The sequence below is a fragment of the Platichthys flesus genome, chromosome 4, assembly GCF_949316205.1.
Source record: "Platichthys flesus chromosome 4, fPlaFle2.1, whole genome shotgun sequence".
NCBI classification, from domain to species: Eukaryota; Metazoa; Chordata; class Actinopteri; order Pleuronectiformes; family Pleuronectidae; genus Platichthys; species Platichthys flesus.
This window is the reverse complement of record NC_084948.1, coordinates 10,411,323-10,426,853: the sequence shown is the minus strand read 5'-3', so window position 1 is coordinate 10,426,853 and position 15,531 is coordinate 10,411,323. Positions and strand designations below refer to the sequence as shown.

Here is a 15,531-nt window from a genome sequence, read left to right as displayed (position 1 = left end):
TCTGCTGATTTGTACAATGTTGGCAGCATTCTGAACTAAAACACTGGAGGTTATTTACTCAATCCCAATGTGGACCAAAGTGACAGCTAAATTAATGAATGTCTGTGATTAATTGAACCTTAATCAAACGTTTACATTGAGCACAGTAGAGCTTAGATCAAGCCAAGTCAGCCGGACCTGATTGAATGAATGCACACAGCTATGAAGAAAGATTTGACCAATTTAAGAAAAGTATCAAACCTCATGCAGTGATCAGTGTTGAAATTGGGGAGGGGGTATTTGCTTAGGCTGCATGAAATGTATACATTTATGGTAGATATTAGTTGACCTTGTCATTAAAATCACAACTATACTGTGGATTGCAAAGTCTTACTCTCTTCATTCCCAATGTAAGGATAAATGTTACATATTTGATTAATTGGGCTTGATCCTTGTGTTGACATTGGTATATATTACCAGTACTGTCTTTGTGTGTGCAGATTATGTAGACTAAACAGTGACATATATTGGTTCTTTTGGTTATTTGGTATAGTTCATTATTTTGTTCACATTCATACTCGTTCAGCAGGAAAGAAACTGCAGCTATCTTTTTTTCTACATATTCTACCATTATCTAGACAAGGAGATGTTGCATATATAGATAATGCTGCAAGAGCCTTTCCTGGACCAGGAGTAGAATGTACTTCACTGGCAGAGTCAACCACCTCAATCCAGCAGGCCAGGTGTGGGACTTACTTAAAATCCGACCAAAGGTCGTTGAGGTCTTGCAGAACGTGAGAGTGAAATAGATTCAACCCCAATTGTTTGTTTGGAATCAAGATTCTTGACCTACGTTTCTAATAACTGAACATATTCATTTCATCCACTGAAAGAGGAGAGCTGTAGCTACAACTAACAACTAGGGAGCAACACACTGGCTCTCGTTCACACATAGTCCCCCCACACTTTGTTCTCCTGTCTCAGGCTGATTAGACATAACCAGCAATCAAGCCTTGTTGGCCATTTAGTTATTTAAGAAAAGATGTCTCATGTTTATGATGCCTTCATTTGGAATCTATGTATTTGGGGCTGTATGCCTTCTGGGAGTAGGGCAGTTATTGTTTCCAGACCTTGACTTGAGGGGTTGTGGTGCCTATTGACAACTTTTTCAGCTATCTGGGATTAAGACAAGCCATTGCCTAGGCAGCATAGCTAGCCAGCTGCCTTGCAACATTCATGAGCAATAGTGATAGTGAAAAATAATGACAAGCATAATCCTATTTTAATAGGATTAGAATAATGGAATATCACAAGGGCTCTTGGCAGTGCCGAGCTGCTCCAGATAATTAAAGAGCCATAAATGGAGGGTTTTATCTAACAATAGGGATCTTGAGGAATAGAGTACTAATCAGACCTTAAGGACCCCAGCCTTTGGTCCGATCAGTGAGACCTGGGGCAGATAACTGCTTTAATAGATGTAATGGGGGTGTTGATAAGGCCCCACCCTGCTTTTCCCAGTTACTGTATCTGTGCATATACGTCCACCATTTGGTCGAGCAGAGTTCAAATTTGATATAAAGCCAAAAACTTGAGAGCTTAGCCAATAACCCACCTTTTCACACTGTTAGTTAGAAAGGGTAGGAGAGAAAAACAAATAAGTTATACAGTATATGGCACATTATCTGTTAACAATTCAGTCTGAACATTTTTAACCATTTACCAGACCTCAATAGAGAGAAACTTGCATAATTAACTGCAAACTTGTTTTCCTATTTTTTGATGTAGTACTCGTAGGGGGGTGTTTTCGTCCACTATTCTATTTATCTTAAAAAGATAAATTTATAAGCCTGAAATCATCTACAGAGGTGCTCGACAGCCTCTTGAGCAGAGGGATTGCATCGTATGAAAGATGAGACGTGTTGACTTTATAGTGTATTACAAGCCAATCTTAATAACAGCATTGTCAGAGGTGCATTCAGCTGGTGGATCATGTAGATGTTAGATGAGTCCTGAGATATGGGCTGGGATAGAGCAGAAAGGAAGCCTGATTGCCAAAGCTGTAAAGTACATAAAGGTCTAATGGGATTCAGTCTACACCAGGGGGTTGAAACAAAGCACTTTGCCTCAGAGGTTTGACTCCTGACGTTTCCAAATCATTGCAGTGTGAGTGCAGGTACCTTTTTGTCAGGATGAAATGTCAGCCTTAAGTAAGAGGTGTTGGTGAACTTGGCTACTCCTCTCGGCTAGTCATTAACAAATGTCACCCTGTTGCTGTCTACAGTGTGGGACTGGAACTATCTCTATGACTTTGGAGATTACAAGGAAATATACAGGGTGCACTTGACAGTGAAGGTAGAGAGGTTTATTTGAATTTTGGAAAAATGTGTGTATGATTTAGCACAAGACCCCAACAATGTAACAAGGGTGACACATTTGCTTAATTTAGGTTTGAGCAACTTGCACTATTCCTTGGTTCAACTTGCATGCATGTTACTGCATGTTATTCCCCTACTTCCTGACCTTGATTCCTGTCTAACCTTCATTATCCTGTCAAATAAAGACATACAAATTTGTAAAGATATATTTCTTGTTATTATTTTCCTTTATAAATAAGAATGTTGGGACCACTACATGGGAGGGATGCAAGGTGAGAGTCATGAGGGAGCTGGATGGAGACAGCTGAAGGAATCAGTAACCTTGGTAACCTTGCCAGCCGCTGTATTAGTACTATACAATAGCACATGACTTAACAGACCTTGAAACATGAGTACATCCCTCCACGACGAAAAGGAAACAAAACCTGTTGATCAACCTCATTTCTTTATTCAGTTTTGACAAAGCAGTGCCTTATGTATTTGATTTACCTTTGCCACAGCAACTAATGCAACCAATGCAATGATCATGAGAGAAAGTTCAAGTCTATTAAAATAAAGCCCTATCTCTGAGAAAAGGTCTCCCAGTTGCTACATTTAGGCGGTCTGTGCAGAGAAGTATCGGATAACAGCAACACGGAGCCAATGTAGGGAACTGAAAAGCAGAGTCGTGTGGAAAAACTTTGGGAAGTTGGACACGTAATGAATAAGAGAATTCTTGGCTGTCTGTGTGGTGTGTTGGCTGACACGGTGAGGTGGGAGTTGCAGTAGATGATAAAGGCTTCAATGAGCACTTGGCCACCTCCCTTGAGTGGAAACAAGAAATCACTCATTTTTAGGCTCATTTCACAGAATGTTGAAGTATAAGGATAATTTCAGGTAGGGGCCTTGACAGTTACTCCAAAATGTCAGCAAAGCTTTGATGTGTATTTTGACAAAAAGTGTCTGGCATCGATATATCGCAGCAGTAGTAGGTGCTTTGAGTTGAGTATATGACAGGACAAGTGGCAAGTGGCGCTGAATCGAAAGGGGCCTAGTATTGAGCCATGTTGAACTCCATTAGGTGACTAGGGGGTGCATTTGAGGCACCCATCTTTAAATGTGTTGCAAGCAAGAGAAGGTGTCCCTGATGGTCGGATTTCAACAAAGTTTTTGTGAAAACTGATAAAACGTCACACAGGAAAAAATACATTTTAGAAGTAAAGAGAAGAAAATCTAACTTTAGCAGCAGGTGTTGACCTTTTACAAATTTGAAAAACATTTAATGTGAGATTATATTACTCGCTGTTCATCCTTTAGGAATACAGCTCCAGGTGTCTCGTTGTTTCTGTTGAATTACATTAAATACATACATAACAGTGACACTGGGATCACCCCATCGGTCTGTTCCATTATTCTGAACAGGATATCCCTGTAACACCTTAAGTAAAAGTTAAATTTGATCACGAACAATCATACAATGACACAAATTTACTTTTGGCATACTAATCCATTTATTTTATATTTCAGAATCTTTAGGTTTTTAAAACTCTTTCCCTGATACTTTTACTGTGGGGTGTTCCTTCATCCCTGCACACACCAGTATCTACCATATCCACTTAGTAAAACTGCAGCAGGCAAGAAAAGGTTCTGCAGTAGCATTTCTCCTGTTATTCAGGCCAATATGGCTGTATTTTGATTTATACTGATGAATACTAGGATTGTGTGGTGTCAGCTACTCCATATTTCATACATTCATTCCCAAATGATTGTTTTCGTGTCTTTTTGCCACCTGCATTGTGTTTATCTCAGGGATTTGACTGTTAGAGTAAGGATCATTTTGAGAGATCATGATCACAGTGTAGCTCACTTACAGTGGCCACTAGGCTGCAATCTGTGGTTTCACTGGGAAAATATATCATCACCATGCTACTTACATGTGTAAATACATCATAGACATTCTCCTGTCCAACTTTCCCTCTTGACTCATGAAGTAAACTGAGCCGAAGACCTTAACTGAGTTACCGTTTACCGACTGGAGGAAGAGAACAGCTTCCTCAATTTCTAAAATGGAAAAATACACATTACCCACCTACATTTTATTTTCTGACCTTTTGTCATTCGGTAGATACTTTTCTGTCTGTGCCCTCTGCCTTCAATTGTACCTCTCTCCGTTCCTTTTATTGTCTTAGTATATTTTCTGCTTTGCTTTCACATCACACCACACAGTCAATGTGGGCACTACACTGTACAAATCAATAGAGCGGATGGAAAAGGCTGAAGTGCTCTGGGGATGCTTAGGCAGTCAAGAATAGACACAAATCTTTCCAAGGCCCATGCACACATGCACAATCTTTCTTTTCATTTTTAAATGTACAATCAAGGTTGCTGAAAGTGGCTATTTTAAACCGTTTGTTAAAAAAGAAAAATCAAGGAGAGAAATGAACTTCAGCACTTCCTTGTTTCTTGTCGGCTCGAATAAACCTCTGAAACAGCATCAATATCAACCAAAGCCATACAGGTTGTTGCTTCTTCAGATTCATATTCTGCACCATGTCCGGAGTTACTTAATGTGTATAAGGTTCTTTAGCCAGTTTTAATTTGGTCCTGGCTGCAAACAGACAAATTTCGGGATTTGCTAAACTCAGATCTTATCAACCATCGTTTAAAACTTTCACTGTTTAGCTGTAATTAAGTTAAGCAGATCTCAGGTTTTTTTTGTTTTTGCAAGGAGGGATACATGATTCACTTAATCAGTATTAAACAGACAAGTATGAGAGTGGTAGTTATATTCTATCTCATGTTAAATGTCACACTGTTCTATTATAATGGTAAAAGTGAAATATGATGCAGTTCATGTTATTTCCAGGTGATGTCTAAACAGGCCGAGCACATCAGGGGATCCGACTAAAGCTTGTATTGTTTCTCTGCGTCTTCTGCCATCAAAAGTCTGGTCACTGAATGTTAGTTTGACAAATTGCTGCATTACCTCAACCCCATTTGTCAGACACTGAAAGGCGGATATGTGATTGTTAAAATATGAAGTGGCCATTTGTATTCCTCCAAGTATAGCACATCTATGTAATTCTAACATCCCAGAGAAAGTAAGTATAGAGGATGTGCTGCTCAGCTCTTTGAATTCCAGACTCTGAATGTCCCCCTGGTCTTTGTCTCTCCCTCTGTCTCACTCTCCTTCTGTTTCTCCTTCTGTTTCTCCCTCTCCCTCTTGAGTGTGTGTTGCTGCTAATGGCTCGAGCAGGGTGGTCCAAACTAATTCAAAGCAAAAATAATGAAGCTGCTCAGCTCTCTATAATGCATTGCCCTTACCATTTGAATTTATAGCTGGGAGAGCAAGGAATGAGCCTGAAATAGAAAGAGTGGAGAATATGTAAATTAAGAGTAGAGAGTGGAGCCTCAGGACTGGTTTATTCACAGGGAGGAAAGCAGACGTATTTCTTCTCTTGCTATAACTATAAATTTGAAGAGCTTGGACAAAAGGCTCTGAGCAGGTGTGTGTAACATAGTTGATACAGTTATAGACATACAAGCCAGGTCAGAGGGTTAAATTCCCCTTTGGAGGTCTGTAGTGAAAATGGGAAATCATGCAAATTATTTCTTGATTTTGAACAATATGGCCTAGAATTAATGTAACCTGATGTCAGTGAAGTGCACAGTCCTCTGAGCTTGAGTTGTTCATAGTGGTTGATAAAGGGTCTGGAGGAAAAAAACTGTCTCAGGCATCATTAATCTTCAATTTCGTCACTACGTTTGAGGAAACCGTTAATTTATAGTTTTCATTTTGGCCTGAGGTCTTCATCCACCTCCTCTGGTTAGAATCATGTTTTCAGTGCTGAAATGAGTCAGACAAGCTTTTGTTATTTAAAACTACACAGTGAAGCTCAAGATCAACCAACTTTTTTAAGAATGTGGTGGCTGGTCTGATGTTGAAATCAAGAAGAGGAACCACCGAGGTTTTGCTTCTGACCGTCACTTCATTCAAATACATTTCTTGAGGAAATGCACAAAAGTATTTAATTTAAATTCCGTTTTAACATCTCAAAAGAGACAGATTTAAAGTAAATCTTCGAAAGCCTGATTGTATATAGTTTGGGTCAATAACCAGAACCACTGAAGCCAACACTACCCATAATACTACTTAAAGTCTTTGTTGGTGGTGATGTAAACACTGTCTTTCAAATGTCACACGCAAGGTTCGTGTAGGGTTTGTTTGTTAATTTCTTAAGACTGTGTCTAAAGGGTCAGTGTGCAATAAAGAAAATCTATTAAAATAAATTCAGGATTTATTTACAATTCGAAAAAGGAATAGTGAATACGCAATATGAGTGCAGAAATATAAGAAGGTAAAAATGTACTTATGTCACACACAAAAAGTGGTAATGTACAATATCAGAGGCCAAAGACCAACAAAGTCTAAAAACGAATAATAAAGTCTCTTTAATCTACAAACTACGCAAGATTACTTTGATGGGACAATACAATGCAATATATAACGTTGCTATGACTGCTTAAGGGAGCCAATTGGAAAAAAAAGCTTGCTCATAAATAACCTTTTAAATTTGTGTATTCCTTTTTTTTATATAATATTGATGTTTTCTCGAAGGTCAACCCTGTGATACTCCTATTACCTGAATGTCACCTTTCAATTCAATTGTCTTTGTATAGTACCAAATCATAACATATATTTTCTAAAGGCCCTTTACAAACATTCCTCTCTTGTTAAAAGAACAAATTATGTTTTAATAATGTGTGAACTTGTGATTGAAACTTGCGCAAGTTTTGACTTTTTATAGACAGCTATTTTACGTGTGCTTAGTTTCCAACATTATTTAAAAGCGGCACATCACATTTATCACTCCACAATGGGATATGTGTCACTTACCCCTCACATTCACATTCATATGTACATTCAAATACTCTCAAAGAAAAGTCTGAGTCACTTACCTTGAAGAAATGTGGAATATATCCCCAGGACTCCGATTAGAAGGTAGCTCTGTTCCTCCCTCCCACCCACACTCTCTCCCCCACATTTTCTGAGGAGATATGCTCAAGTCGTCCACTCAGCTCGCTCAACCTAAATCATGAAAAATCTGAGCACTGCTCCCTCAAGCTGCCAGTTTCCTATGTATTTGTAATTGAAATGAGACTCTCTCTCACACTCACTCACACGCACACACACACACACACACTGGGTGATCCAGACAGAAAAACACCATCAGGACAGTTCAGGTAACAAAAGCCTCCTCTGTCCACAGCAGCTCACACAGGACAGCAGTGTCTCATATCAAAGTGACAGCACAAGACCCACTCTGGTTAATCAACATCTTTGTGATTTCCCCTCAAAAAAGATCAAATCTTATTTCAATACTTGAATAGAATCAGTGGATGTGTTCTGACTTACAAACTTTTCCCTCAGGCTGTATTCTGATTCCAAGTCGGAGCTGACAGCAGAAGTTGAGAGCATTGTACTTGATTAGGTGCCTCTAGAATGTTTAAATGGTTTGACTCATGTGATTAGCAGTTGAATGAACTTGCAGTCTCTTTGCCTCTCCAGAAACTGTTTGGCAGCCACGATCCGTCATCTGTTCAGCTCTGGGTCTCCTACAACCGCCAGCCGATGAAAGCTGCCCGGTTCATGACCCGCCATCCAATCACGGTGAGTCTCCTTCTTACATGTTGACTGATAACTCCGAATTTATTGAAGCATCAAATGTTAAAGTTGGGCTGGGCTACAAGCATCCAAATCTTTTGTTGCTGACAGAAATTATTATCTGCAGATGATGGAACATTTTCCTTAAGAAATTATCTAAAGTTTAAATTGATCAGAAACTGACTCACTTTCATTTGATATCATTTGATCAGTGATAACATATAAAAGTCAAAATAAAAGTCAGCAAAGGAAGTCATAGTAAGAAAATAAATGTTTGAGGTAAATGCACAATATCTTAAGATTACATCCACAGTTCCTCAAACTCCTGTCTGATCCTGAACAGCTCAGGTTACAACCTGTTGTAAAATGACACAACTGACTTCCCTATATCCTAGACGGTGTACAAGGCATCCAGTCTTTCACTTTGTCTAATCAGGTTGTCTGTATTCTGACAGTTGCCCCCCCCCCCCCAAGTCCTAATTTTGCCCTCTCTTTTCGACAGGAGTACTACATAGCAGATGCATCTGAGGACCAAGTGTTTGTGTGTGTGAACCACATAAACAACGTCACACACCTCTACATCTCAGACACACAGGGCCTGTCCTTCTCTCTGTCGCTGGAGAATGTGCTGTATTACAGTCCTGAGGGCTCTGGCAGCAACACACTCATCAGGTACACAGACACACACACACACACACACACACACACAGATTATCTCACATTTATCCAAAACCTGCCAGGCTTGTTTGAGTCAGAAGCCTGCCCTCCACCCCTGTCCGTTGGTTTATTAGTTGGTTTGTATGCAAGAAAATGCAAAAACTATGAAACTTGGGATCCTGGAAGTACACATTCATTCTTGATCTGGATCTGGGGACGGATCCAGGGGTTTTACTATAAATTTGCAAGATGGGGCGTTTATAATTTTTTTCTTTATTTATCAGAGAATAATTAATGGATCGTGACGAAAGTAACCGTCACGTTTAGGAGACTGAGTTTGTATGTTTTGGTAATTCAAAAATGATGCTTTTTTTTTTTTTAAAGTCCTCATCTCTGATTAATATTTCACTGTCACCTACACAGAGGAGGTAGCATGGAAAGAAGTGTAATTACTGCTGAGGGGTAAATCCTTACTTACACTATTTGGACTCACTGATCCACACACAAACACTGCATTCCTCCCCCTCCTCCCCTCTCTCTCACTCCCTAAGAGTTCTCCAAATGAAAACCACAGATGTGTATCATCAATTATACAGCACACAAATCTTGGCTTAAAACTAGCATTCCTCTCTTTCCAACCCAAGTTTGTCCAACTATTCTGTAACCCGGCTAATGTTTTTTCATGCAATCTATTCAAATCCTGAGAACTGAGATGTGGAACACCATGAGAAGACAATTAAGTTTTTAACCAAATAACCTCTATGTTATATCCATTTTTTTCATTTTATTTATTCAATGAACAAAAGGTGGCTGTTTAAAGTGTGCATTCGACTGACTGTGTGCCATGTGTTAATCCAGCTTGCACTCTTCATGAAATCATCACCCAAAACGACTTGACACATGACACATGATATTTTATTTATGTTATTCAGACTTCTGAGGAGTAGCTACCAGGTTAATTAACCTTCATCTCTTTGAACTGTGAGAGGAAAACCATGCTGTCAGTCGGATGGTTGCATAGGGTTGATATTGAATATTTTATTCCTGTACTATTTCATTTTTTTTCTACAACATTGCGCGTCCTTTGCTCCTCAGCTAAACCCCCAAGAAGTCAAGCAGCTGAGGGGTTATTGAGATAATCAAATTGCAGACAGACACAGACACAGAGACAGAAGCCGTATTCAGACATGATCTCAGAGGAACTCCGTAGAATTTGGTCCGGAGTTTACTTTTCCCACGTGTAGAAAGCAGCCAGAGACTTTCTGCTCAGACACGTTCACAACAGCAACAAAACCTCCAGGATTAAGGTGAGGGGGGGTGACGCAGGCTGTGGCAGGACGTAGTATATTAATTTTGCTGCAGAGTTCAAGTGTTTTTATTTACAGCATAGCAACACAGGCATAGTTTCTAATCACCACAAACTCTTGACATCTTCGTTGGTGTCTTTAAGTGTGTTGCTCCTCCTTATCATTTGGAGATACTTTGTCTGATTTTAAAACATAAAAAAACTGCTTCAACCCGCCAACTCACTCTCTGTGAATCATGCGGAGGATCTCCTGCTGTGTTCAGCTTGGTCTGGTCTTTTTGCGAACCTTTTAGTCGGGGGCAAGATGGAGAAAGTCCGGAGGATCTCCCGAGGTCAGTGCATGTCTCAAAGCAGCTAGAGAGACAGATAGACACACCTCAATTATGAAGGTGAAGAAAGTAATGGAAATTAAAAGGAAGAAAGAAACAATTTAAAAGCTGTATTATCTGCAATGTGGAAATTTAATAATTCTGTCCGCTTTACTTCTTAGGAGTTCATCATATTCTCTAAATAGCTGCTCTTCGCTATAATTTTTGAGGCCACCTTCATTATTTTATGCAGATTCTTGCTCTCACAGTAGAGATTACTAACTGGACATGATCCTGTTAATAATAAAGGCTTTCCACTCTGCTCCCAAACACAGTTGGCGGAATATTTTGTCTCACTTGAAAGTTGTTGAGGTTGCAAGTGGAGGCGTATTAAAAATTTGGTCGGCATCGTTCTGGAAAGAAATTCTGCTGTTCTTGTGTGTACAGAGGTATTTAACGTTGCAACCATTTGTGCTTATTCATTATTGGCTGCATTACATATTTAAATACACTACAATACTATATACAGAGACAAACAACCATTCAAATATACATCTATACAGACAATTTAGAGTCTGCGATAACCTTGCCCGTATGTGTATGTCTTTGGACTGTGGGAAGATGGTGGAGTAGCTTGAGAGAACCCAACTAAAACACAGGGAGAACATCATGTTACTTTTATGAAGATAAGTCAATAGACAAGTTCTTATCTTGCACTTGTTATACTTTTATATATCCATACTTTTGTATAATTTGTTTAAGTTTGGTTTTTAAAAATCTAAAATGAAATTCTCTCATTTAAAGAAAATTCAGACCCTTAATTGTGGCACAGTGGCAAAATTCAACTGATTTAGACATTGTTTAGTAAGGAAGACATCAGTGTATAAAAGGTTCCACAATTCACACTGTATGTTCAGGTAAAAAGTCAGGGAGTACAAGAATTCCCTGTAGACCTCTGCAATAGGACTGAGGTGAAGCGTACAAAATCAAATCCGAATCCGGTGTTAAATGGATGAAGTTGGGAAACACCGGGTCACGCTTGACACAGGGCTTTCTGCGTAAGAATGGCTTTGGATAGGGCAGTGACTGAGTACCCAGTGGTCACTCCAACAAGTCCTCTGCAAAGAAGAGTATAGTTTTTAGTTTATTCTTCTTCATAATCACATCCGGAAGATTCTGTGTTTTATTTTGGCATAAACAATGTTGGCTCAGGCTGCCTCACAATTACAATCTTCTTTGTTTATACAACCCTGTGTCTTCTCCCATTAAAATCAACTGTAGACCTTTGTTTGAATTTAAATTAAAAAACGCTGAGGAAATACAGTAATCCATTTCTATCTTCTCAGGGGTCAAAGGGTTGGTGGTTCGAATCCAAGTACCTCCGTCCCGCATGTCAAAGTCTCCTTGAGAAGAGACATTGAGTTTCAAAATTGTCCTGACGGCTGTGCCTGCATTGTGGAAATGGGATTCATGATAGAGAAGAACTATATAAATGATTGGAAAGAAAGACTTGGTTCTTGAACATAACAGCAAAACAAATACACCCCCTCTTGAGTAATCCTTCAGAACACAAGGGTGCAAGAGTGTCGTGCAGCGTGGAAGCAGATAAACTGAGAAAAACCAAATGTTATAATATAAAACAGCATCAGACAAAACTCAAACACAGCATCCAGAACACAGTGGAGTATAAAGGAGAGAGTTGTTTAAATAGTTTTATGAAATTAGAGTGACAGAAGAGAGCCGTGTAGACTTGTGACTTCCAAGCGAGATAATGTTACCCGACAAAACATTTTGAATTATGCATGAGTCCAAATGATCCCACTTTGTTAGTAAAGATGTCTTTTTTAGGTCTTCACATATTGCACAATCAAAAACCGCATGAGACGATAAAGTGCAAACAGCGATAATGACAGGACACTGTGACCACACTTGCTTTCACAACAGTTGATGCTGAAAAACTGACATGCAGAGTGGACATTACTGCTCTATTTCCCAGAGCCAGCACACCGGCTGGCTCTGGGAAAAAACATTGCACCCCTACCGTCAACAACCTGTCGAGCCGAAACAGAGCAACCTCCTTAACCTTCTTCCTGCCTTTAATGGCCACTCTCAGGTCGTTGCACCGTAGTCGGACTTACAATCAGACAGTGGGCAAGTGGATTGTTGAGAGGGACATCAAATTGATGCAGTCTCCACCTTTCCAAAGCGTTGTCTTTGTTTACAAAGCTCTTAGCCCTTGTCTGATCACATCACTTCTTTCTACCAATGGCCAGGTGGCTATTTTTTCACCCCTCTTTTTGAATAGCAAGATAACATGAAAACAACTGAAGGGATTACCACGGAACTTGGAAAATAACCCATTATCTCGATCTGAATGCTTTCAATAACATTTTAAGATGTTAAATATATTTTTTACATATTAATAGTTATTCCAGGAAATGGTTCATATATCTTGATGGCACATGAAGGGAACATTTCTATGGGTTTGTGAAATGTGCTACAGCTTGATCGAATTCAAGGGGACTGTCGGGCCTCGCCGATACTCACTCTACCGAGTTCCATTCTAGTTTGAATCTGTCTGAGTATCTGACCTCTGTGGTTATACTTTAAGCCATTATTCCTTCCGGACAGTGCAAATGTGTTGTGTACGCCACCATCATGCTGCAACCAGTTCTTTCCATTCACTCATCTTAATGCCGCTGCTTGTCTCTCATCTGCAGGCCCAAAATCCCATTCAAAACATCCTTGTCCCCTGTTGCTAAAAGGCTCAAATAGATTTTGGTTTAAGCCACGTTGTTTGTTTGCTATTTACAGAGCTTGGGCAGATTTGTTTTCCGTTTTTTTTCTTCACACACATGGCACAGGCAGCTAGAGGGTAAATGTATCAGTGTATTAGATAACGATTACTTACGCCACCTTTAATTTGTAAATTTATCACTGTGGCACATAGACACACAATTGTCTTATCAAACCAAGTGTTGCTCCCTGACTTAATAGGCCCCCTCTGTCTTCCAGGTACTTCGCCAATGAGCCTTTTGCCGACCTGCATCGCCTGGAGGGGCTGCGGGGCGTCTTCATCGCCACGCTCATCAACGGCTCGGTCAGCGAGAACAACATGAGATCTGTCATCACTTTCGACAAGGGAGGGACGTGGGAGCTGCTTCAGCCACCAGCTGCCGACAGCCTGGGCGGAACTGTGGACTGTCAGGTGCAGTGAAGTGATTAGCGGAACAACATAATAAGCCCAGAGAGCGAAATGTTTCCATCACAAGACGTAATTCCTCAAATCTCAGAGCCTTGATTATTATTGGTTGGTTTTTATTTAGCATTTTGTCCTCATAACAAATATCCACAACTTAATCACCAAAGCAAGTCAGACCACCTTACCTTCCCCTTTGAGTAGACAGCACTTAACCTGCTTCTGATTTCCCAGTGGAATTATAATCCCACAGAGTAGAAACTGAAAAACACCATGTGATCCTTCTCTCCTTCAGCTCAGTAAAGGTTGCTCCCTTCACCTGGCCCAGCGCTGGAGCCAGCTGTTCAACATCCAGCTGAGGAGGATGCCCATTTTATCTAAGGACTCGGCACCAGGAGTCATCATGGCCACAGGTGGGACAAAAAGCATCCACATCACAGATATGAGTGCTTCAACCGACGTAATGTTATAAATCTAAGCTGTTCAACCCGTGATTGGATTTTCACATTCTTCCAGTTCTGCAATACTTTGAAAGAAAGAAAATGCTAGCTATTACTTATGTTAAGTTTAAACAGATGTAGAAACTTTAGCTGTGGCCTGTTGGAGGAGTGACTCGCTGATAGAGCTGCTGTCTTGGGTTATGCACCAACTTCCTCTTGTTCTGGTGACAAACAAATTCGTCCTCAACAGTAAGCAAGTGACAGAAACCTACACGGCTTCCTCTGTGGTGGCTGCGCACCCTTTCAACAGGAAATGTGGTTGGACTTCTAAAGAACTGAAACTTTGTCTTTAGCGTGTCAGTGTTTTGAGGGTAGATGTAGGTCCACATGAAGTGTGTTGCAGACACAGGTCCTCAGAATGGAGCAGACTCTCCCTGCAGTGATGCCTCACAGCTGGTAGACAACATCGATGTCTTCAGTGTCTGGGAGGCTGCTTTCCCTCTAATTAAATTCTCAGTACATAAAGAGCGTGGAGAGAGAGGGAAAGAGAGGGGAGGAAGGATGAGTGGCAATCACTTGTTCCATTCGATTCATTATCACTCCAGAACAGATGGGCTAATTACTGCTGCAGCCCCCAGAGGGCACTCGACGGGTCACACACACACTCATGAATACAGGCACGCACGTACACAAACTATACAATCAGGTGTACAGACACAACCCAAACTAATCAATCTTCTACATGCTTGATTAATATGTCAGTTTGAGGTAATTAGTGTGAAATCAATATACTTTTATCATTTTGAAAACAGAGGGCTCAAAAATCTGAGAATTTTGTTTCCATATACTGTATTTAAAATCCCCAGACAATACCCAAACCTACACACACCATACAAAACATGAGAGCTGTGACAGCGCACCACCACTTCTTTGTCTTATAAACTTCACTGCTGCTGCTAAGAAGTCATGCGGGGGTGGTACTTTGGCTTTCTTAACAGCCGACATGTAGTTTTATTAAACTTTCATAAAAAAGTCTGTAAGACCACTTGGCTTTTGTTTTAGTTTTTTTGGCAGATAAGTCCTTTCTTTCGTCTTCTTCCTAATTCATGTTTTACCCTCTGTTCTTTTTTATTGCTGTTTCTTAATGAAATGTCAGACAGTGAAATCTATTTACAGCCGGAAGGAATTCACTTTTTATTGCCTTCCTTGCTTTGTAGTCTTCAATTAGCTTAATTTAATGATGATGATGATGATACCACACTTAACCAGGGCTGTATTAGCCAGCTGATGACCAGTGCCTGTTGTACACCTCTCGTAATGTTTACATTTATAAACGGAGGCCAGCCGCAACTGTGGTCAGAGGTGTTGTAATTTCGGGTTTTGTGTCCATCTGTGGATTCTAGTGTTTATTTGTGTTCTGTCAGAATCAATGAAGCTAGAATTGGTTAGATCTGGAATTTTATTTCTCTCACTGAACAAATGCAGTAGACATGAACAAAATAGCTTTACAAAGTCAAATCAAATCAGTAGTTTTTCAGCACCACCAAATATTATTTTGTATAATCTAATTGATCTTTTTATGTCTTTCTAAGCTACAGACAGGAATATAAACTGGAAATTGAC

At 40.0% G+C, this 15,531-nt stretch overlaps 1 protein-coding gene across 2 annotated transcripts in view; it reads left to right on the top strand.

The window, feature by feature from the left end:
* Positions 1-15,531, top strand: part of sorl1 (sortilin-related receptor, L(DLR class) A repeats containing) — a 65,802-nt gene that overhangs the window by 22,899 nt on the left and 27,372 nt on the right. For both annotated transcript variants that reach the window (XM_062385895.1, XM_062385894.1), the window contains exons 7-10: positions 7,903-8,004; positions 8,501-8,670; positions 13,285-13,477; positions 13,764-13,881. In XM_062385895.1, coding sequence (XP_062241879.1) covers positions 7,903-8,004; positions 8,501-8,670; positions 13,285-13,477; positions 13,764-13,881 — 583 coding nt within the window. The remainder of the gene's footprint in view (positions 1-7,902; positions 8,005-8,500; positions 8,671-13,284; positions 13,478-13,763; positions 13,882-15,531) is intronic.